The sequence below is a fragment of the Oryx dammah genome, unplaced genomic scaffold (assembly GCF_014754425.2).
Source record: "Oryx dammah isolate SB20612 unplaced genomic scaffold, SCBI_Odam_1.1 HiC_scaffold_5, whole genome shotgun sequence".
Taxonomy (NCBI): Eukaryota; Metazoa; Chordata; class Mammalia; order Artiodactyla; family Bovidae; genus Oryx; species Oryx dammah.
In genome coordinates this window covers 90,606,452-90,629,098 of record NW_024070189.1, presented here as the reverse complement: position 1 = coordinate 90,629,098, position 22,647 = coordinate 90,606,452, and the positions used below count along the sequence as shown (strand labels likewise).

The window sequence follows — 22,647 nt, the reverse complement described above, 5'->3', positions numbered from 1 at the left end:
GGATGAGATGGTTGGAAGGCATCACTGACTTGATGGGTATGAGTTTGAGCAAACTCTAGGGGTTGGTGATGGACAGGAAGAGTCGGACATGACTAAGTGGCTGAACTGAACCGATGCATGTGGACCCATCTCTGTCACCTGACTGTACATCTGTGATGGTGTCTGGTCTCCCTGTCTGTGACCTGACTGTGTGCAAGTAGCCTCCATCTCTGTCTGGTCTCATGTGGTCTTACTGTGTGCCTGTTGAGCCCCCCAGCCCCGACTCTTCTCATCCTGATTTCTCCACTCTCCACCCTGGACCATGACCCGGCCACCGCTAGCCCAGCCTTCCCCTAGAGCTGCTCTGGGGCTGGGCGAGGTGACCGCAGCTGGGTATTTTGGGAACCAGAATCACAGGGGCTGCCCCATCATTACGCGGCACCCATCCTTGTGGTCACGGTCTGGACCCACCCAGGGCATGGCCTCTCCCTGTCCCTCCCTTGTGCCCTGGCCAGGGAGGGCACTGGGGAGGGGGCTGTCCCAGGGTTTGGGTCCCGAGAAGGACCCTTCTGCCTTAGCAGAGGTTGAATTCCCGTGGGAGAAACAGACACTGGTGATACACATTCGCATTTGACTTGCAAACTGGGATAAATGCCGTGGAGGATGAGCTCAGTCGTTTCTGAAGCCGTGGGATGTGGCATGGGGGTGGGGGCTGACCTGTGAGAGGCAGGGAGGGCTTCCAGAGGAAGCAACAGTGGGACTGAGACCTGTCACACAGCAGTCGGAATTGGGGGGAACAGCATTCGCGGCAAGGAACTTGGTGGGTTCAAAGGCTCTGAGGTGGGGTTGAGCTGGGGCTGTGTGGCCACACCTCCCAAGGGAGGGAGCAGGAGATCAGCAGGAACGGCTTCCTCTGGGGGTCACAGGAGCCATAGGTGTTAGAGCAGGGCAGAAGCCAACAGAGGTGTTTGGGAGGGAGGATCCATCTGGTGGCCAAAGGGTCCTGGTGGTAGGGACAGTCGGCAGTGTCACCTGGAGCCTTGGCCTTCAACAGGCTCAGCCTGGGAGTGGGAGGACTCGGATGTTCAGAGTGATTTCTAGTGGGGGGCTCAGCCAAGGTCTTGGGTCTGGGCTCCATTGGAGCTGAGGCTTAAGTGGGATCAGGACCCAGCCCGGGTTGGGGGTGTCTCTGTCCATTCAGGCTGACATAAAAAAATATCATAGACTGAGCGGATTATAAACAACACTCATTTCTCACGGTTCTGGAGGCCGAAAGCCGAAGATCAAGACGCTGGCAGATCTAGTGTCTGGTGAGAACTCGCCTCCTGATTCGCAGATGATTCTCTTCTAGCTGTGTCCTCGTGGTGGGGGTAGTGGGGGAGCTCTCTGGGTCCCTTTGAAAGTGTTAGTCACTCAGTCATGGCTAACTCTTTGCGACCCCATGGACTGTAGCCCACCAGGCTCCTCTATCCATGGGATTCTCTAGGCAAGAATACTGGAGTGGGTAACCATTCCCTTCTCCAGGGGATCTTCCCAACCCAGGGATCGAACCTGGGTCTCCCACATTGCAGGCAGATTTCTTACCGTCTGAACCCCCCAGGGAAGTCCCATTATAAGGGCACTAATCCCATTCATGAGGGCTCCACCGCATGACCTGATTGCCTCCCAAAGACCTTTAATACCATCCACACAAAGGGTTAGATTTCAACATCATGATTTTGTTGGGGGCGGAACACAGACTTTCAGTTCATCATAGGGGCTCAGTGCTCTCATTCTGCCCCATCATCACCCCATGACCCTCGAACCCCATGATTCTCCTCTGCCCCTCTGGGATCCTCCAGCTGCCTCCCCCACGAAGGCACCCTGGATTCCTGCTCCCCTCTCACAGCCCCTTTGTTTATCTCTGCAGACGCTGCCCCGTCTGACGCTTGGCTCGAGGCCTCTCTGTGAGGGACCTGGGGGGCTATCCCCCCCTCCAGGGTGGAGGTCGAAGGTCGAAGTTTGCAGGTCACGGCTGAGCATGGCGCCTGCCTGGGGCCATGGTGTAGCATCTGTGATCAGGCCTGTGGGCCTCCTCGTGGTCCTGCTGGTCGGAGGCTGTGCCGCAGAAGGTAAGTACGGGCATCTGAGTTTGCATGTGTGCATGTGAAAACGTGTCCCCACCTCTCCCTGAGGGCCCATGGTTTTGCCAAACAGAGCCTTTGTGCTCCATGAATGAGGCCAAGTAGAATGCTTGCTTTGTGCTGGGTCCTGTGAGGTGCAGAGGCAGATCTTAAGGATGGTATTAAAAAGCAGTCATAGTAACAGGGGTGACCATGTGGGTTTCCGAAGCATCGACTCTGCACCCAGACCAGTGCTAAATGCAGACTTTATCTGCCTCCTCTCCCTCTACCTCACAGAACCCAGCTAGTCCCATTACCATCCCCATTTTTGGATCAGAGAAACCAAGGCTTAGAGGACGAGGCAGGGACTTACTTGAAGTCGCTCCTGAAGAAGCCACAGAGTTCACTTTCCCTTGCCACAAGGAGAAACACCAGTGACCAGTTGTTTGACACACAGACAATCAAATCTTCCCAGGAGGAGCCAGGGGAGGCTTCTTGGGAGAGAGGGCATTGGAGCTGGGGTTTTGTGGGTGTGTACGAGTTTGCCTATAGAAAGGGCATTACTGGGCAAGGTGTTATCACATGGAAAGGCCTGGAGTTAAAAAAAAAAAAAAAAGTTTTGTGTAGTTTGGGGATGGGCAAGGCTGTGCTTATGGAAGTAACGTGGGAAGGATGAGGGTTGGTCCTGGGCCCAATGCCAAAGTCTATGTCACAACTAAGGGCCTAGAGGAGTGTTATTCAGGCCTAAGGGGACATTAAATGTCAAGTCAGCAGAAAAACTGGGATCTAGTATTAGGCTGCATTTGAATCCTGACTTTGCTATCAACCTGCTAGGTGACTTTGGGCCAATGAGTCAGCCTCTCTCAGTGGCTGTTTCCACCATGATTGAATGAGACTCAGCATCATCCGCCTCCCAGCATTCCCAGGACGTGGACATGCCATAACCCCTGCATGCTGCCTACACATAGTAGGCCTGCAATCCTGGGTTATCACGAGCACGAGAATTATTGCCCCTGGGTGAGAACACCAGAGACATACACACCTGCTTTGTACATTTGTGCTTTTTCTTGTTTTCATATTGTTTTACAATAAATGCCTAACCCATTCAGATCAACCACCACCATCTGATGAGATGGATACTATTTTCCCCATCCCCATTGTACAGATGAGGAAGCTGAGGCACAGTGAGGTTATATTACAGCCAGGAAGCAGCCTGACTGCCTGGTGCCAGAGCCCAGGTTCCTACCCAATCACCCCACATTGCCTCTGGGTCAGCGGCCAGACATAACTGGGCCATGATATGGCCGGTCACTTCCCAGGGCCTGTGTCTTCTGGGCTATATTCCTCATAGTGGGAATGGCAGGCCGAGGGTGCTGAGCATTTTTAGTTAACTCAGGGTCTCCCCTGCCCTTGGTACTGCTTGCATCGGGGCCAGAGCATTCCCTGTGGGGAGGGTGTCATGGGCATTGTGGGATATGGAGCACCCCTGGCCCCATCTTCTTGATGGCACCCCCACATGAGAAGCACTAATTTAACATACACTAGTGGAATAAGTCATAAATCTGACAATTACCACCCTCAGGCAGAAAGGAGCTGAGATTGTTCCCAGTAATAGATGGGGAAACTGAGGCCGCAGAGTGTCTATGGTGAGGAGTAGGGTGGAAATCACAGTCTGGAGACTCTCCTGACCCGGGTTCAAATCCTGTCTCTGCTGTTGGACTATGAGTGCTTCTGTGCTCTCATTCATTCGGTGGGTTTTTAATAAGTACCTACTGTGTGCCAGGTATTGGTTTAGACCTAGGGGACAAACCAGATATCCCAGCCCCTTTTGGAGCTGATCATCTCATGAAGGAGAGACCCCCAAGTGTGCAGGATGGTAGACACGCCCAGGGGCAAGACAAACAGAAAGGAAGATGAGCTTGTGAGTGGAGGGTTGGGGGCTGCATTTTAAATGGGTGAGAGGGTGTTACGCTGCACCAAAAAGATGGCATCTGAACAGAGTCTTAAAGGAGCTGAGGAGAGTGCCCCACTCATGTTGGGAGAGTGTGGAAAGTGTCCTAGACAGAGGGCAAAGCCTGTGCAAAGGCCCTGGGGTAGGAGGAAGGCCTGGCGTGTTGGAGGAAATGAGGAGGCCTGTGTGTCTGGAGCAGAGTGAGTGAAGGGGAGAACAAGAAAGGGGCGGGGCAGGTTTTGCAGGGTCTTATGAGCTACTGGAAGACATGAGGTTTTGCTCCCTGGGAGGTGGGAGACCCAGAGGGCCGTGGGCAGAATGAGTGGGCAAGACCTGACTCAGATACTCACAGGTCCTCTCTGGCTGCCAAGGGAGGGCAGGCAGAGATGGGGTGAGGGAACCAGAGCAGAGGGTGAACCACGCAGGGAGAGTGACCCAGGGCATCAGCGCCAGGTATGTAGCCATGCTACTTCAGTGGGTGCTCCCTCAGTGAGCCCTGCACTTACTGATTATTTGTATTTATTTATTTGGCCATGCAGCATGTGGGGTCTTAGTTCTCCGACTGAGGATCAAACCCATGCCCCCTGCACTGAAAGTGTGGAGTCTTAACCACTGGACCCCCAGAAGAAGTCCCTGCAGTTGTTATTACTGTATCCCTATAGGTATTGGTAGTGGCCTAGACTCAAAGCCAGGTCTCCATCTCCAAAGCTGGGGCATCTTGACCACAAGAGGTGGTCTGTTTAGCAGGAGCCCTGACACCTGGGTGGTCAGCGGAGGGGCTGTGGGAACCGTGATTGGCATTGCCAGCTTCAAGGAGAGTAGCCCAGGTCCTCAGGGAGCGGCTTGGGTTGGGGCTGTCAGCGGGAGAAAGCCCAGGCAGGCAGCCGGGATATCCACCGCCCAGCACCAAGAGGAGTGGTTTCTGCCCCAGAAACAGCTCTCAGTCCTGTGGGACCTTCCCAGGACGCTGTGTGGCTGGCCCAGGCTGGATTGGAAGGGACGGGAGGGTGGGTGGGGCTCTACCTCCGGCACCAGATTTTCCTCTGCAGAATCTGAAATGGAAAAACAGAAATCGAGCCAAGCCCTTCCCAACCTTCCAGTGCTGTTGGCATCACCACTCTGAACCTCAGTCTCTTCATCGAAGAAATGGAAACACCCAGGGTGCTCTCTGTCACTGGAAACCCACAACCCTGTGTATCAAGTGTGCAGCGTGCAAGGCTTTGGGAACCAAATGGGACTAGGTTGGAATCTTAGCTCTTGCCCGTCACAAGCTGGGTGAGCAGGGGCAAGTCAGTCACCCTCTCTGAGCCTCGGAATAGAGCTGGTGTGAGAACAGGCCCAGCACAAAAGGACCGCTTGCTTGCCATAAGCTGCAGCCATACGCCAGTGTCTTTCTTGTGTCTGGAGCCCCTTTGCCAAGAAGAGGGGAGGGTTGTCCAAATAGGGGACTTTAAGCATCCACAAGAATTAGTCTAATGGGAGATGCAGCGGGCGGAGAAAGCTTTTCTGGGCTGGCTGGGCTCCCAGAGCTGCCTGGACGTAGGCTGAGAGGCACCTGCCCTGAAGAGAGGGGGAACCAGAGAGCGAGTGGGCAGTTTCATTACTCAGTATTTGGCAAATATCAGGGTTCAAGTGCTTCCCGGGTGGTGCTAGTGGTAAAGAACCCACCTGTCAGTGCAGAAGACGTAGGAGATGTGGGTCTGATCCCTGAGTAGGGAAGGTCCCCTGGAGGAGGGCATGGCAACCCACTCTAGTATTCCTGCCTGGGAAATCTCATGGACAGAGGAGCCTGGTGGGCTACAGTCCACAGGGTTGCAAGGAGTCAGACATGACTGAAGCGACTTAGCATGCACACATGCACAGGGTTCAAAGCCCCAGTTTTTCAAGGGTCACCAGGCTCAGAGAGGTGGTGTGGGGGAGTCCCCGGGAGTGGGGTCCATTTCACACCCACCCTGCCAGGTGGCACGGAACCAAGTATTTCAGCCCAGTGTGATCAGGGCTGTGGTGGAGGGGGCCACCCAGGGAAGGATGGGGACAGAGGCAGTCCTGACCCAGCCAGTGGTAGTCCACGAAGGCTCCCTGGGGGAGGTGCTGGCCGAGCAGAGGTTGAAGCTGCCAGACGCAAGGAGGAAGGACAGAGCAGGCTCTCGTCGAGTCTCCTTCCCTGGATTGGAGGGTCCTCGGGGTGTGTCCCCGGCCCCGAGTGGTAAACAGGCAGCTGGATGCTTTTCCCTCCCTGCAGCTGGCTTCTGCCCTTCCTTCCAGCAGCTCCCGAGGGAGGGTTTTTCCCAGAAGCAAGATTCCTGACCCAACTGCAGTGACTTTCCCCCCTGACCTTGGCTGGGGACGCATATGGCCCCAGTCACCATTCCAGGAGGAGGAGCAGGCCCAGCCCGGGGCTGCTTAGCATGGAGCAGCAAAACCATGTCAGTCAGGCTCTGGGCCTGGTGGGTGAGAGGAGCAGAAGATGCAGGCGTAGGGTCAGAGAGACCCAGGTTCAAACCCCGGTGCTGTCACGTCTGAGCTGTGTGAACTCGCACAAGCTCGTTAAGCTCTCTCAAGCTGCACAGTCCTCTCTGTGTAATGGAATGAACAGTCACCTCCTCGGTAGACTACACAGGAGTTAAGGAGGCCACACATGCCTGCACGCAGTAGGTTTCCTGATTTTCCAGAGAGATGGCCAGTGTAGACTCACAGGGTCATATCAATGGGAGCACAGCCTGAAATGAGGGAGGTGAGGCCAGTCAAGCCACGGGAATAGGGACTCTGTATTTTGTTCAAGGCCCGTCCTGAGTCACAGATGGTAGAAATTGGGGTTTGTGGCACCCAGATTTGGAACCTGAGGTCTTCTTGAACTTCTCAGCACTCCCGAGTAGCCAGAACTTTCTAGATGAACCTATGAGGCCCAATTGTTGCTCAAGTTGGAGTTATTGATCCTCTGTGCCTCAGATCCCAAACTTTTACTTAATATATTTCTTCAATCTACTCACCTTTCTAGTCAAACCTTACAGAAATAATAATTGCAGTTTACTGCAAATACTTCTGAGTCTAATAAAGGTACCAGGGTGTGAAGCCTCCCTTCCCCTGAGTCTGGCTACCTGCTTTCTCCTCTCAGAGGCAGGTGTTGTTTCTATACACACTCACACTCATACACACACACATACTTTACCCATTTTCAGTTTTCTCATCATACAAATAACACTCACTACACATTTTACTCCTCATTTTTTGTCCATTTTGTAGGGTATCTTACATTCCTTCCCGAGTAGCTCATTACAGAAGTATCCTTGTCCCTTTTTACAGCCGCATAATATTCCACTTTGTGGGTGGCTGTATTCATTTAATAATCCCCTTTTGTTGGATAGATGGGTTGTTTCCTTCAGGACCTTCTAGGCACGTTGCGGCCCTTAAATCTGTTGGCAAAACTCTCAGAAATAACTGAATTCATTTTATGGGATATCTTGTAGCTTTACTGTGGCTGGAAATCCAGGATCCCTTTGGGCAATTCAAAGGTTACTGTGAAAAGTCCATAAAAAAAAGAGAACAATGTTAATGAGCTCTCACCAGGTGCTATAGTCTGTGTGAGGTCCAGACTTGCAGCTATCTAGGTATAAAAGACATCCTAACTTCCACTTGAGACTTACCTGGTGAGAGTTTAGCACATCACTTCATCGTGAGGGACAGAGGATGTGGGCGCAGGACCAGCCCCATTCAAATCCCTGCTCAGCCCCTGGCTGGCTGTGTGTCCAAGCAGATGGCTTGCTTCACTTTTCCTGTGTGTGAAATAAGGATTATAGTGGCTCTGCCCACCCAGAGCTGTCAGAAGAATTTTTTTTTGAGGGGGGCTATACTGCACAGCATGTGGGATACTAGTTCCCTAACCAGGGATCAAACCCACACCCCCTGCACTGGAAGCTTGGAGTCTTAACCACTAGACCACCAGGGAAATCCCTGCCAGAAGAACTGGATGTTTCTGAGTGTACACATCTGCATACAGTAGGTGCTCAATAAGCATTTGCTCTAGTGGCTGGTAGCATCCAGTCACCCGTTCTGAGCTTTGGCCTCCTTCTCTGACCCTTCGTGTTTGGACACCTCCCACAGATGAAGAGGCTGGGGCCTTGGGTTCAAGCGCTTGTTCTGACCTCGGGTCCCTTGGTCACTGCTTCCCTGTTCAGTGCCTCAGTTTCCCCACATGTGCCATCAGGGGATTAGACCAAGTTATCTCTTCCCAAGCCATTTTAGGACCAAGGACCCTCCAGGGTTTGGCTGAATTTGGGGACCCTAGATTCTTAGGGGTCTCCCCTCCCACCCTCCTTTGTGGCACTACATCTGAGTGGGTGTGCCCACATGAGGCTGTGTCCATGTGTGAGTGTGTGTGGCTGTTGTATGCAGAAGCAGGGAGGTGGGGGTGCTGGGCAGGCCCCGGGGTAGCCATGGAAGGCGAGCAGTGGCAGCATCTCTCCTTCGTCCTCTCCAGCCCTCATGTCGGGCCCACATGGTACCTCTGTGGCCAGGCATGCTGGAGGGCACATTTACCTGGCCCCATGGGGTCCTGGTCACATGCCCAGGCCCACCAGAGCCCCTCTTCCTCTTCTCTCCCCAGAGCCCCCCAGGTTCATCAAAGAACCCAAGGACCAGATCGGTGTGTCAGGGGGCGTGGCCTCCTTTGTGTGTCAGGCCACGGGTGATCCCAAGCCGCGGGTGACCTGGAACAAGAAGGGCAAGAAGGTCAATTCACAGCGCTTTGAGGTGAGTGGCTGGGGAAGGGAGGGGAGACAGCCCAGGGCCAGCCCCACCCCCGCCATGAGGAACATTCCTGCATGGAGCTGGCTCCCTCTCCATCTGGGACCCTTCTCTTCTTCCACCACCTCCCTGGCAGGTGCAGGGAGACACGTGCTCCCTGAGGGCTCTGCCAGGCTCGCTTGTTCTGCCACCTTTGTGCTGTGTGGCCTCAAGCAATGCCTTGCCTCTCTGGACCTTTATCTCACAGAAGGGAATTTGCAACCCAGTGCTCATGTCCATAGTCAGACATACACGTTTCCGCATTTTGCATGCCTGTCCCCAGACTTAGTTGCGTGTGTCACGAACCCATGTACACACAATACCCTTTACTCGTACAGACCCAGTTTTCTGCCTCCAGTATCTATACAGGGCCTATACACACACGTGTGTATAGCCCTCAGCTCCTCTCCTGATCACCCCTGGGACTCCAGCCTCACCCTGACCTTTCTCCCCTCCCTACGACAGACGATCGAGTTCGATGGGAGTGCAGGGGCTGTGCTGAGGATCCAGCCACTCCGGACACCCCGAGATGAGAATGTTTATGAGTGTGTGGCCCAGAACTCAGTCGGGGAGATCACCGTCCATGCCAAGCTCACTGTCCTCCGAGGTATCGGGCTCCCCAGGGTGTGTGGAGGAGGCCCTGGGGCCTGGTTTTGGGGACAGACACCAAAGGGATCCCTGAAAGTCTTGCTTTGGATTTTCACTTGTGGGGGACTTTGATCTCCTTTTTTTAGCCCATAATACCACTGGGTCTTAGAGCCTTCTGATGGGAATTTATTGAGCCTTTGCAGAAAAGAAGAGCAGCCTGTTAAGGGACTTGCACAAAAGGTGCATCCAGCTCAAACGGAGAATTCATCTGTTCATGTAATTAAAATGTTTGTGGATTATAACAGCTTCAGGTTCAGCTGGATCCAGGAACTCATACCTCATATTCATGCTCTTAGGCTTCATCTTCAGACTCTGGGTGTTCTCTTCCCTATCAACTGTATTCTCAGTGAGATCTCCCCATTAGCTCCAGACTCTGGGGCCTGTACACAGAAGAGAGGGCTAAGTGACCCAGGACTGTTAATCGACCCACCTTGGATCAGATGACCATCCCTGAGCTTGTCACTGTGGTTGGAGAAAGAAATACTCTGATAGGCAGAGTTTTCCCTGAAGTCAAGAGTGGGTCAGCCCATGTAGACAGAGTCAATAAGGGGTGGTCTCCCCAAAGAAACAAAGGAGAAATAGCAGCTGGCTAGGCAGAAGCAGCTAACCACACCTCCCCACACATTCCCATGGATCCTTCCTGTGGACTGCCTGCTGGCCTCAGTAGGCTGGGGCACCAGGAAATGGCTTCCTTATTGTAATACAGCATCATTCAGACAGTCTTGCTGCAAACCCGCCTCCCACCTGCCCACCAGCTGCTCCCAACTGCCTTCTCCCTTGCAAGGTGATTAATTTAACCCAGGGGCCTGCAACTTGAGTTCACATCCTGGCACTGCCATTCTGTAGCTTTGTGACCTCGGGCAAGTTAAGGAACCTCTCTGAGCTGCAGTTCCCTCACCTCCAAAGTGGAATAATAATGATGTTCACCACAAGGGATTGTTACACGAACCACAGAAGTGAGCAAAACAAGTCAGGGACTAATGGTGCCGCGTGAGGAACAAGCATTTGGTTGGTGCTACCTATCTGATATTATTGCTATTGTTGTTGTTCTGGTTGTGACAGGACAGCTGCCATCAGCCATTGTGCAGCTGTGGGGTGGGTTCTGCCTGTCAGCTGCAGCGCCACCCTGACCCTCTCTGATCTCTAAGTAAAAGCCACTCGGAACTTCCCTGGCAGTCTAGTGGTTAAGACTTTGCACTTCAGCTGTAGGGGGCACAGGTTCGATTCCTGGTCAGGGAACTAAGATCCTGGTATGCCACGTGGCCCAAAGAAAAAGAAGTACAAGTCACTGCCAGCCATTAGGGGGCAGGTGGTCCCCACATGTGGCTCCCAGGTTGGGAGTCATCCAGTGTCCTCCCTGGCAGCTTGGAGCCCTGGGAGGAGACGTCATATTGGCCACAGGGCCACTTGATCCCAGACCCTGATGTGTGCCCGCCTTCGTCTGTTACCGCCTGGAAATTCCTAGTAATTTTCGAACAAGGGGCCCCATAGTTTCATTGTGTGTGGGGCCTGGAGCTGGTCCTGCTAGGGGATGGAGGAAAGGGGAGAGGAGGGGAGGGGAGGGGAGGGGAGGGGAGGAGTCCGCCTGCCCCAGCCCGCCCGCCTCTTCCCAGCAGATATTTTTGCCCTGACCTTTCCCCGGGCACAGACGGAACAGCCCAGCTCCTGCTGTACACACCCCGCCCGCCCCACATCCCCCACCCCCACCCCGCCCCCCGCCCCCCGCCCCGCGTGCCAGCCTCCATTGTAAGCGCTCAGAGAGTTAAAAGGACACGCTGTGAATCTATTAACTGCCCAGTCTGGGAAAGACACATCTCCGCTCCCTGCCCCCCATCTCGGCCCTCAGCATCTCTCTGTTCTCAGGCTGCCTCAACAGACATGGTGCTTGGGCTGGGCGCTCAGCCCAGAGCGTTTGACCTGGAGCGCCTGTCCCCCTGGTCTCCTTTGAGCCCCAGGGACCCCCCAGCCTAGTGGGAAGGTCTGGGCTGCTGGGCCCAGCCCAACCCCCCACCTCTCTTACCCCGCTGCCATCTGATTGTGGACGCTGCGCACGCCTCTAACGCTGTTGTTTTAATTAAACTCCGAGGAATCCAGCACAATGTGGTACTCGATGAACATTTTTGTTTAATTAGGAGCTCTTGGTAACGTCAGGCGGCCGCAGCCTACCCCCCACCCTGGCTGACTGCCGCCCACAGGCATGCACGCCCCTCCCCCGCAGGGCAGCACGCACCCAAGAAGTGCTCACGTGTGGACACACGTGGGGTGTGGGTGAGCACACATGCACACCCGTGTGCACACACGCAGGAAACGTCAGCACAGAGGGACCCTGGCAGCCCCAGCCTCCAGCATGTCTAGGCCAGCTTTGAGCACCTAGAATTGAGGCCTGGTTATCTTGGCCCGAACCTCCAGTGACGTCATCAGTAGCCAATCAGGACCATGCAGTGAGGTGGTCCAGGCCTCCGGGCCCAGGAAGAAGGAACTGGGTGTGAAACAGCTCAGCCAGGATCCAGCCGCTCTGACCCAACAAGTCCAGGCCCGGCTTGGGGGTTCTGCAGTCACTGGCTCCATCCAGCTTCCTCCAGATTTAGCCCAGCCTGGATTCGAATTCCAGCCTTGTTGAGACCAGACTGTATGACTCAGAGCAGGTGTGCCCAGTGTTTGAACCTCAGCTTTCCCCTCTGTGAAATGGATCCCTTCTCAGAGGCTGATATAGGAAATTACCTAACATTGCCTGGTACATACTTAGTGCTCAGGATTTGGAACTTACGCTGTTTTCTTCTATGAAGCGACTCCTGCCTGGACAGGAACCGCAGCTCTGTTGTTTAACTGCGGACATGGGGTGATAGTGTCCCTGCCTACCTCTTCCTTACCCGGCCTTGGCTTCCTGCACCCTCCAAGTACCTGGGGCTCTGTTCTCTCCCCACATGGTGTCTTCTTGCCTACCTCTTCCCAGTCCCCTGTCCATCCCCCAGTAGCCCCGCCATACCTTGTTTCCCTCCTGGGCATCTGTAATCAAATACATGAGTGTTATTTCCTTTTTACGCAAATAGCAGCTTTGTCTATACCAGGAAGTGGCAAGCTTCTCCTGTAAAATGCCAGAGAGTAAATATTTTTGACCCTGCAGGCCAGAGAGTCTTTGTTGCAATTTTTCAGTTCTGGCCAGCCGCTGGGGATGATGAGGAAACCAGTGGGTGTGGCTGTGTGCCAATAAAACTTTATCAACAAAAATAAGCAGGGGGCCGGACTTGGCTCAAGGGCCATAGTTTTCAATTCTTACTCTACACATCTTTCACTTTGTCAAGTTAGCAGTGCATCTTGGACTTTGTTCTGAATCTGGTAGGTGATTCCTTCCGCTGTTTGGGGGACCTGCCCTGTGGATGGCCTGGCCTGTGTATAATGAGGCTCTGTTGACAGACGTTTAGATTGTTGCCAGCCTTTTGCTGTTAGTGTTGGCACCTTGGGAATACCCCTGCCTTCTTCCTTGGTGTACAGGCTTAGGGGTCTCAGGTGGGTGATGCCAAGTCACCCCCACCCCTGGTTCCACTGGACCAACACACATTTCTGCCTGCCACAGACAAGCAGGCCTGTGTCTTCTGTCTCATCAGCCCTATATGCAGTCGCTTTCTTGTCACTTGTCACTATATCACTTGTTCACTGGGGTGGGACAGGGACTGTCTTAGTTTGCTAGGGCTGCTCTAACGAAGCACCACCATCTGGGTGGCTTACTTCACATGTTTTTGTTCACAGTCCTGGAGGCTGGAGGTCTGAGATCAAGGTGTTGGCAGGATTGGTTCCTTCCGAGGCCTCTCTCCTTGGATCAAAGACAGCTGTCTTCTCCTCCATCTTTATATGAGCTCTGCTCTGTGTGTGCCTGGGTTTTAATCTCCTCTTCTTAGGGGGACACCAGTCCTGTTGGATTAGGGTTGCACTAGTACCACCTTTGACTTAATGATCTCTGTAAACTCCTTATCTCTAAATATAGTCTAATTCTGAGGTCCTGGGTGTTAGGGTTTCAACCTATGAATTGTTGTTCAGTTGCTAGGTGGTATCTGACTTGCCAACCCCATGGACTGCAGCAGGCCAGGCTTCCCTGTCCTTCACCAACTCCTGGAGCTTGCTCAAACTCATGTCCCTTGAGTTGGTGATGCCATCCACCCTATTCATAGGGTTTCAACCTGTGAATGCAGGTGGGGTGCATTTCAGCCCATAACAAGGGAATGGTGGGTGTTTTAACTGTAGCTGAGGAGGTATGCCCCACCCAGGGAACCCTTTGTCCATTGTGGATGCGAGGCCAGACTGGAGCTGCGGTGTTAGGGGTCAGAGCAAAAGGAACCAGGAGTCCAGATGCTGAAGGGGGGAGGGCAAAGTGTACAGGAGGGGGTGGGACATGCCAGGAGGCCCTGAAGCTGCATCCCCCCTCCCTGGTGCCAATTCCAACTGAGTCAGGCCACAGAGCCCATGGTGCGACATGCAGACTGTACGAACGGAGACCACCCGGCTTGTCACCTTGGTGTCAGGTGGCACAGCAGTAAAGAATTCTCCTGCCAACACAGAAGGCACAGGTTCAATCTCTGGGTTGGGAAGATCCCCTGGAGGAGGGTATGGCAACCCATTACAGTCTTCTTGCCTGGAGAATCCCATGAATGGAAGAGCCTGGCAGGCTATAGTCCATGGGGTTGCAAAGAGTCAGACATGACTAAACACGCATGCATGCTAAAAACCAGCAAAGTGAATCTGTTATACAAATACATACATCTACTCTTCTTCAGACTCTTTCCCTATATAGCCCATTATAGAGTATTGAGTAGAGTTCCCTGTACTATCCAGTAGGTCCTTATTCGTTACCTGTTTTATATGTAGTAATGTGTATGTGCCAAGAGAACCACATTCTTACCCATCACTAGAACATGGGGACCAAGTCTCCAGGGAGAGCTATTTTCTCCCCCACTACCTTCATCTGGAGGCTAACGAGTGAATAGGGAGACCGAGGCCAGGAGGCATGCCTCTCACAGGTTGGCAGTAACTGAGGCTGAGTCGTTCGCTCATTTATTGAGCACCTACTGTGTGCCAGGACCTACATGGGGTGGTAAGGACACGGCAGAGACACAGATGCGTTGTGATCTATGGAGTTCAATGTTTGGATGTTCTAGAGTATGGGAGGGTTTTACTTTTTATTATTAGTTTTTGACCACACCGCCAGCACATGGGATCTTAGTTCCCTGATCAGGGAAGGAACCCATACCCTTTGCAGTGGAAGCACAGAGCCCTAACCTCTGGTCCACTGGGGGATTTCCCAGGGTGTTTATAACTTGTGACTGCGAGCTTTGCCCAAGGTGATGCTGGAGGGGTCCTGATGCCTTTGGGGGACCAAGGTGGCTGGTGTGGCTGTATGGAGAGAGGGAGAAGAGTGAGGCTGGCCCGAGACGGGGCTGCCGAGGCCACTGGGGGCCAGTGCCAGGCAAGGAGCCTGGGCTCCTCCGGAGGGTGGAGGAGACTATAGCGGGGCAGGCGACACGGGGTGCTGTGACCCTGTTTCCATTTCGAAAAGCTCCCTCGGGCTGCTGTGACGTAACCCAAGGGCTCTGTAACTTCAGCACTGTTGACATCAGGGCCATTCTGGGCACTCTGAGGGGTGGCACAGCATCCCTGGCCCCCACCCACTTGATCCCGAGAGTGACAGCCATGGACATCCCCCAGACGTGGCCCAGTGTCCCCTGGGGCAGGATTGGCCCAGATCAGAGACACTGGTCTAGCCTGATGCCTTCCCAACAGTTCCCGCAGTTTCCCACAGACAGAGGAGGAAACAGGCTACAGGAGATTACCTGGCCAGGCAAGGACTGCCCCCAGGGCCCATCCCCAAGCCCCACCCTGGAGGGACAGCTGTGCAGTAACTGGATCCCTGCTGTTTTCCCCATCACCCGCCCCCCCCCCCCCAGAGGACCAGCTGCCCCCCGGTTTCCCCAACATCGACATGGGCCCCCAGCTGAAGGTGGTGGAGCGGACGCGGACAGCCACGATGCTCTGTGCTGCCAGTGGTAATCCGGACCCCGAGATCACCTGGTTCAAGGACTTCCTGCCCGTGGACCCCAGCGCCAGCAATGGGCGCATCAAGCAGCTGCGATCGGGTGAGCTCAGGGGGCCAGGAGGGTGGCAGAGGGAGGGCAGCATCTCGGGGCCCGCACCCTGGGGACTGAGGGAGCACAGAAAGGCAGCGCTGATGTGCAGCCATGGAGGGGAGAGAGGGTGTCTTTGGAGCTGAATCAGGGGATGGAAAAAGGTGCAGACTGACAAGGGGTAATGGGGAGCTATGGTGGGTGCTAGGGGGCAAGTTCCTCAGTGCCGGAGTGGAGCCATAGCTGACTCAGATATGCACAGTGATGGGGGCTGCTGAGACCGTGGGGGCAGAGTGTCCCCAGTACCCAGGCAGTGGGGTCCTAATGGAGTACAGAGAGTTGCAGGTAATGGAAAGCCAGAGGAGGATAGGTATCTCCTGAGCCCCTGCATTGGGGACACAGTGGGGGACAGACAGGCAGAGGTGATGGGGAACTGTGGAGGGTGTTGAAGGAAGGTCATCTTCAGCATCTGAGCACTGGCTGTGTAATGGCACGGTTGAGGTACTGGGGAGCCATGGAAGCTGGCAGGGGAAGAGTGTGTTCTGAGCTGAAACAGTGGACGTGTCCTGTGAGGATGTAGTGAGGTCCAGACAGGTAGGAGCAGAGGCGAGCATAAAGCAAAGGCTAGAGAGTGTTTCTGGTGCTGAAGCAGTGAGCATCTCCAGAGGAGATAAGGGCACAGACAGGGAGTGTAATGGGGAGCCACAGAGGGCTGCAGGGAGAGAGCATCTCTGAGACAGGCAGTAAGGATGTGATGGGGCACTAGTTGGTTCACCCAGGCTAAGGGGGCCTTGGGACGGAGCACAGGGCCTGGGCCGCCTTGGGGCTGGGCACTTCTACAGTTGTGTCTCAGCACAGCAGCCCCGTGCCCCCATCTGTGAGCCCGTCTGTCTGGGGAGCTCTGTGTGCATTGTGTCTGTTGTTACACTGCTTCACGAACCTCTGTGTGTGTGTCCAGGCTCCCCACGTGTCCTGACTTAACATGTAAGCCATGCCATCGTCACACAGGTCGCCCTCCCCCTCCCAGAGCAAAATTTGTCTGCGTGCATCTCAGCCACACGTGTGTCTGCGTGACAGTCCCTCCCATGTGCATGCCTCAGGCTGGTCCTTGTGTACACAGACATGTGCATGGTCAGGATGTGCCCCCGGGCACTCCTGCATGCTTTGGTCCATTCTCAAGACACGTGTGGGTGTACCCCCTTTTTCCCTTTCCCTCTTCTCTGAGGGCCCCCAGCCTGGAGCCAGTCTCGCCTGAAAGCCTCTGCATCATTCTCAGCGTACCTGCCCCCCATTCACTGCCCAGCCTCGTCTTCCGAGGAGTCCCTCTTGCTCATTTCCTACTTTCTGCTCCCCCCGATAAAGACCCAAAACCTCCAAAAGGGCAGATGTTAAGCCCAGAATTTCTTCCCTGGAGAGACGTGGACCTCGCCCTGGGAGAGATGTAGCCTTCCTGGTGCCGACCTGTCTGAGGACATTTGCAGCTTGGGGGATTCAGCTGGATTAGTGGTGGCAGCCTTGGGAACCCAGTTGCTTCCCTGCCGGTTTCCACCATTGTCACACCAATATAATGTGTGTGGACCCAGATGCCCGATCACCTGGGCACGTCCTCCTCTCCGGGTCTCAGTGTCCTCATGAAACGTGCCTGCTCCCTAGCGTCACTGTCAGGGGCCCCTGACAGGCTGCTTGGCCCTACCAGGAGCTCAGTGAACATCAGCTGCTTTAAAAATCATAATCAAGGGGCTTGCCCGGTGGTCCAGTGGTTAAGACTCTGAGCTTCTGCTGCAGGGGATGCAAGTTTGATCCCTGGTCGGGAAACAGATCCCACAAGCCACGTGGCACAGCCGAAAAAAAACACGTTGTAATCAATCTAATTATTATTCCAACATCCCCTCCCATCCCCAGAGGATACAGGCTTCTGTATAACCACCTGTTAACGTTCCTGTTCTCTTTTCTTGTCCCTCTGTTGTAAACGTTCAGAAACCTTTGGTAAGTTTAATTTCTTCACCATGTCAACAACTAACGCCCCCCTCCGTGTCCCCTACCCCACCTCCTCCCCTCAGACTAACAGCCACTGTGACAGTAACTGACCCACTCCACGTGGCATGTCTACTAACGTCCCCCACCCCCGGCCACCTGGCCCTCCCCATCTGGGCACCAGGGGGCTGCAGAGAGAAGAGCCTAAAAGGAAAAGAGGAAAAAAGGACAAGACCACAAGGGACTTACTGGAGCTTCATACATAACATGCCCACCCCCGACCCCCTTGTCAGCCCTTTCTGGGCCTTGACGCTGCTGGAAAATATGAAGTTACAGAAATTTAGGGGCTAGATGTAGGCGGAATGTTCCGTCTGGGCTAGTACTGGGTGCATCTTGTTCTCTTTTCCTAGCATCCAACCTGAAGCCCCTGAATCCAACTGCTGGGCTAATTCTTACTAAGGTGAGAATGACTGATACTGACCCACAATAGTAACTTCTCATCTTCCTCAGAGCAGAAGCTGAAACAACCTTTAATACCCTCTCTCCATGTGTGATCTGCCTCTCAATATAGCGACCACAGGCTGTTTTGGCCATCTTGGGAAGTTCTGTCCTTCACTCTCTGAGTTCTGTCACCATAGTCTTAGTAAAACAGCCCTAGCAGGAGCTGACCTAGATTCCCACTGACCCGAATTTTTGCTCTCCACAGTACAGCCTCAGGCAAATTCCCTTTCCCCCTCCTCTCCCCTCCTCCCTCTGTATGAAGAGAGGGAGTGGCCCCATTAGATTGGGGATTTTCTAAGAGATAATATAGGACCCTCCTAAAAGTTCTAGAAGGGCCCCAGCCTGGGAGGCTGAAGAACTGGGTTCAAGGCCCGCCCCTGCCTCTGACTCATGGCGAGACAATTCTTGGAACCTGTGGGCCTCAATTTGCCCCTCTGCAAAATGGACTGGGGCCAGATGGAGAGGGGTGTTTTCTCTGCTGTGGCATTGGGGGTTATTAGCTGTCATCAGCACAAAGAAGAGGGGCGCCCATATCACTCCTGAGGATGCAGAATTCTGACCAGGGGCCACCATGGCTGGTGTCCTGAGCTGTCCCAGCCTCCAGAATCTTTAGAGACACACAGTCCTTTTCCTCTTTTCCTTTTGGAAATTAGAGATGGTGCAAGGCCCTCCTTCTTCCCTCCATCCCCTTTCACCACCCTCCCCTGCCCCTCCTACTTGGCCTGTCTGTAACTTCTTCCCTTTGCTTTATTAATGCCCAGCCCTGGGGCACTAACCCTTCTCTCCGCCCTATCTCTAACAAGATTCCCAAGACCCGCCCCCAGCCCACCCCGTTGTTCTTTGTCCCTCTCAAGAAGGAATCTAGGAGGGGAGGTCATGGACCTTCCGCCCTCAGCCCAGAAGGAAGGCAGCCGACAGTGCCAGGCCAGGCCAGGCCAGGCCCCTCCCTGAGGCAGAGCCACGCCCCTCCGGCCAGTCCACAGGGGCTTCTAGACTCAGCCCCTGCTTCCCCAAGAGAATCCCACCTTCTATGGGAAGCCCTCCTGATTGGCAAGCCTTCAGTGCCCATCCTCCTCCTGGGAGCCTTGCCTCGTCTTTCTGGACAGGGTCTGCAGGGTCCATAGACCCAGGGCTGCCTACTTCAGCCCCCTCCCAGCCCTGGGGGCAGAGTGGACAGGCCTGGCTGGTGGCCCGGCCCCGCCTCCCTGGGGCCCCGCGGCCCCCAGGACTGCCTTCTGACATTCACCTGACTCTCTCTGCTTCCCTTTCAGAAAGCACTCCGATCCGAGGTAAGGCTCTTTCCTCACCCACCTGCCCACTCACAGTCTCTCTCACTGCCCGCCCAGCCCCCAGGCTCCACAGGGGGCTGCCCCAGGCCCCCTCCACATGTCCCCTCCTCACCCTGCCCGGTGTCCATACAGTCTCTGTGTCTGTGTCGCCATCTGTGGCTGGGCGCTGAGTGTGGCCATGTTGGCCCCTCAGGTCACCTGGCCACAGGGTGTTATGTCCTCCGGAAGGTGCAGTGCCTCCCATGCCCGCTCAGAGCGCTGATGACTGCTCTGTATGCAGCCCTCATCCGTCTCTAGCCTTGGTTTTCACATCTGTACAATGGGTGTGCAGAGGAGGGCCTTCCAGCTGTGAAGCTTCAATCTGGGTGATGTGGTAGGGGTGTGGGGGTCCAGCTCTCTGAAGGAGCAGAGAGTCTCAAAGGCAGCCCTATGGAGCTGCCCCAAAGAAGAGACTAGAACAGGCCTGGGTGGGAGCCCTAGGGAAGAGTCCAAGTCTGGTCCTGACTTTGCCATGAGTTGCTGTGTGACCTGGAGCAGGTTCCATGCCCTCTCTGGGCCCCCATAGTGGTATCTGCCTGCCTGCTTCCCTTGAGCTTGAGATTGGTAGGAAGTGTTATGTAGGGACGGAATCCTAATCCATGACCCCTAGAGAGAACTTCCCCATCTGTGGGTTCCCCCTACTTGTGTGGGACAACCACAAACGAAGCTGAGAAGGGGCGTTTATTTGGGACCATGCATTGGATTTTTGGATTCCTGGTGCCAAGGACTCTAATCAAAACCTGTGATCAGAAAAAGAAAAAAAAAAAGTTTAAAAAACCAAAAACAACCACCTGTGATTGATATTGAAGGTATTCCCTCATCTTCATGTTACTCATAAGCAACAAGTTACAGGGTCCAGGCCTGTGATTCTAACAGACTTACAGCTAGTCAGTTTAATTAACTTATGAAAATGAAAACTTGGGTCCAGGCCTTTGGTTTCAAACATACTGTGGAAATCTCTGCCTCATTTCTATTTGTTCATGGGTGATGAAGTATTTGATCAAGGCCCATGATTTCAAACATACTTAGAGATGTTTGCTGGACTTCACTTACTTGTGAAAATGAAGATTTCTCCCAGACCTGTGATTTCACATAACTTTAGGGAAATCTTGGCCACATTTTCATTTACTGTGAACACTGTAGTGTCCATGGCCTTGTGCTTTCAAACACTGTTAAGAAGATTCATTCGTTTTCACATGTTCATGGGAAGTGAAGTCTTTCATCTGGGCCTGTGATTTCAGACATATCGAAGGAGGTAGTCTGCCCTAGTTTCAATTTACTTGTGGGCAACAAGACCCTTTATTTGGGCCTGTGATTTTAAATCTGCTTAAGATGGAACTTCTCTGTTGGTCCACTGGTTAAGACTTCACCTTCCAATGCAGGGGGTGTGGGTCTGATCCCTGGTTGGAGAGCTATGATCCCACATGCCTCATGGCCAAAAAACTAAAACAGAAATAATATTGTAACAAATTCAATAAAGACTTTAAAAATGGTCTGCGTTTAAAAAAAAAAAAAAACTTTAAAAATCTGCTTAAGAAAATTGACCACTTCTTCAAATTCTTTATTGACTCATGACCAACAAATTCTTTAATCCAGCTTTATGATTTCAAACACACTGGAGGCATTTCAGCCTCAACTTTATTTGTGCAGATTAGAGGTTTTCCTTTAGACCTCCTATTTCAAACACTTGAAAATTCTCCCCATTAACCTCTGAGCACCGTGGACTTGGGTCTCCGTCTATGATTGCAAACACACTTAGAAAATTCATTTACTTGTGGATCCTGAATCTAGACCCATGGTTTTGAAACAGGTCCATGAACTCAGACTGATTGATGTAGATGACTGTAAGTCTGGGGAAATTCATTCTTCAATTCGTTTCAGGTACAGAAAGCTTGGATCCAGCCCTTTGATTTAAAACTTACTTGATCTATTGCATTGGCCAAAAAGTTTGCTACGGTTTTTCTGTTACATCGTATGGAAAAAGTCCAATCGAACTTTTTGGCCAGCTCAATATATCACTCTCAGCATCCTTTGCTTTCGCTCTCGTGGAGAGGGTAACCCAGTTCTGAAATCTAAACACCCTTGAAGAAATACAACGCTGTCTCCATTTACAAACACCGTGGGCTTCGAGGCCTGTGATTCCAGACATACTTGAAGAACCCAGACCCCTTTCACTTACCCACTGGTTGAAACGAACAAGCGACCACCAGCTCCCTGAATTGGCACCTTGTTTGTTTGTTTTAATTTTATTTTTTACTGGAGTATAGCAGATTAACAGTGTTGTGATGGTTCCAGGTGGACAGCAAAGGGACTCACCCATATACATATACATGTATCCGTTCTCCCGCAAACTTCCTCCCAGGCTTGGTACATCATGTCAGGGTCTTTGGAGCAGCTGCTGTGGGTTGGGACCACCAACCTGCCCTCCACCTCCCCCTGGCAAGCATCATTTGGCACTTTCCTAAATGCACCTCAGTTGACACATATTGCCCCCATCCCCCAGCTTTGTCCTTCAACGTGGCAGTCATTCACAAGGTCCCAGCTGAGGGTGGAGGATTGGCCAGGCATGCGGTGTGTTCAGGATGGGCCAGAATTGGGGTGGGGAAAGGCAGGCAGCCAGGGAGGCCCTGACCCAGTGGGGGCTTCTAGGCTGACTCAGCTTTTCTGTCTGCCTCTCTGGCCCAGCCCAACCAAGAGACAGGCTGGATGGGACTCTGGGACAGCCCTCCCGCCATTCCCCCAAGCCAGGGTCCCCCCTGATGGGCCAGGCCTTGTCCCCTTTTCCCACAGGAGCCCTGCAGATCGAGAGCAGCGAGGAGACTGACCAGGGCAAGTATGAGTGCGTGGCCACCAACAGCGCCGGCGTGCGTTACTCCTCACCCGCCAACCTCTACGTGCGAGGTAGGGCCCCCCGCCCCCACCGGTCCCCCTTCCTTCTCGGGCTCACAGCCTCCGGGCTCCCCTGCCCCCTGCAGACCCCAGCAGACAGGCCCACCCCGGGTGGTGGCTGTGGGACCTTGGGCGAGGCGGTGTCCCTCTCTGGACCTCAGTTTCCTTGCCTGTAAAACAGGGACAGCTTCAATGCCCCCACCCCCGTGCCTGGTGCCGGCTGTCCCATGAGCTGCAGGACGTTGGGGTCGGGGCAGCAGGAGGGAACGGGGCAGGGCCGGAAGGAGGGGGTCTCTCGTGGGCCTACAGGGCCGGGGGAGCCTGCAGGCCTCTGCCCCACCCTGCCCACCCCCCGCCCATCCGAGTCAGCTTCTGTGGTG

At 53.8% G+C, this 22,647-nt stretch overlaps 1 protein-coding gene across 7 annotated transcripts in view; it reads left to right on the top strand.

Moving 5' to 3' along the window:
- Positions 1 to 22,647, top strand: part of PTPRS (protein tyrosine phosphatase receptor type S) — a 109,773-nt gene that overhangs the window by 42,550 nt on the left and 44,576 nt on the right. For all 7 annotated transcript variants that reach the window (XM_040242036.1, XM_040242042.1, XM_040242041.1 and 4 more), the window contains exons 2-6: positions 1,889 to 2,090; positions 8,636 to 8,781; positions 9,280 to 9,421; positions 15,399 to 15,587; positions 22,169 to 22,279. In XM_040242036.1, the coding sequence (XP_040097970.1) occupies positions 2,000 to 2,090; positions 8,636 to 8,781; positions 9,280 to 9,421; positions 15,399 to 15,587; positions 22,169 to 22,279 (679 nt within the window). In that variant the 5' untranslated portion in view covers positions 1,889 to 1,999. The remainder of the gene's footprint in view (positions 1 to 1,888; positions 2,091 to 8,635; positions 8,782 to 9,279; positions 9,422 to 15,398; positions 15,588 to 22,168; positions 22,280 to 22,647) is intronic.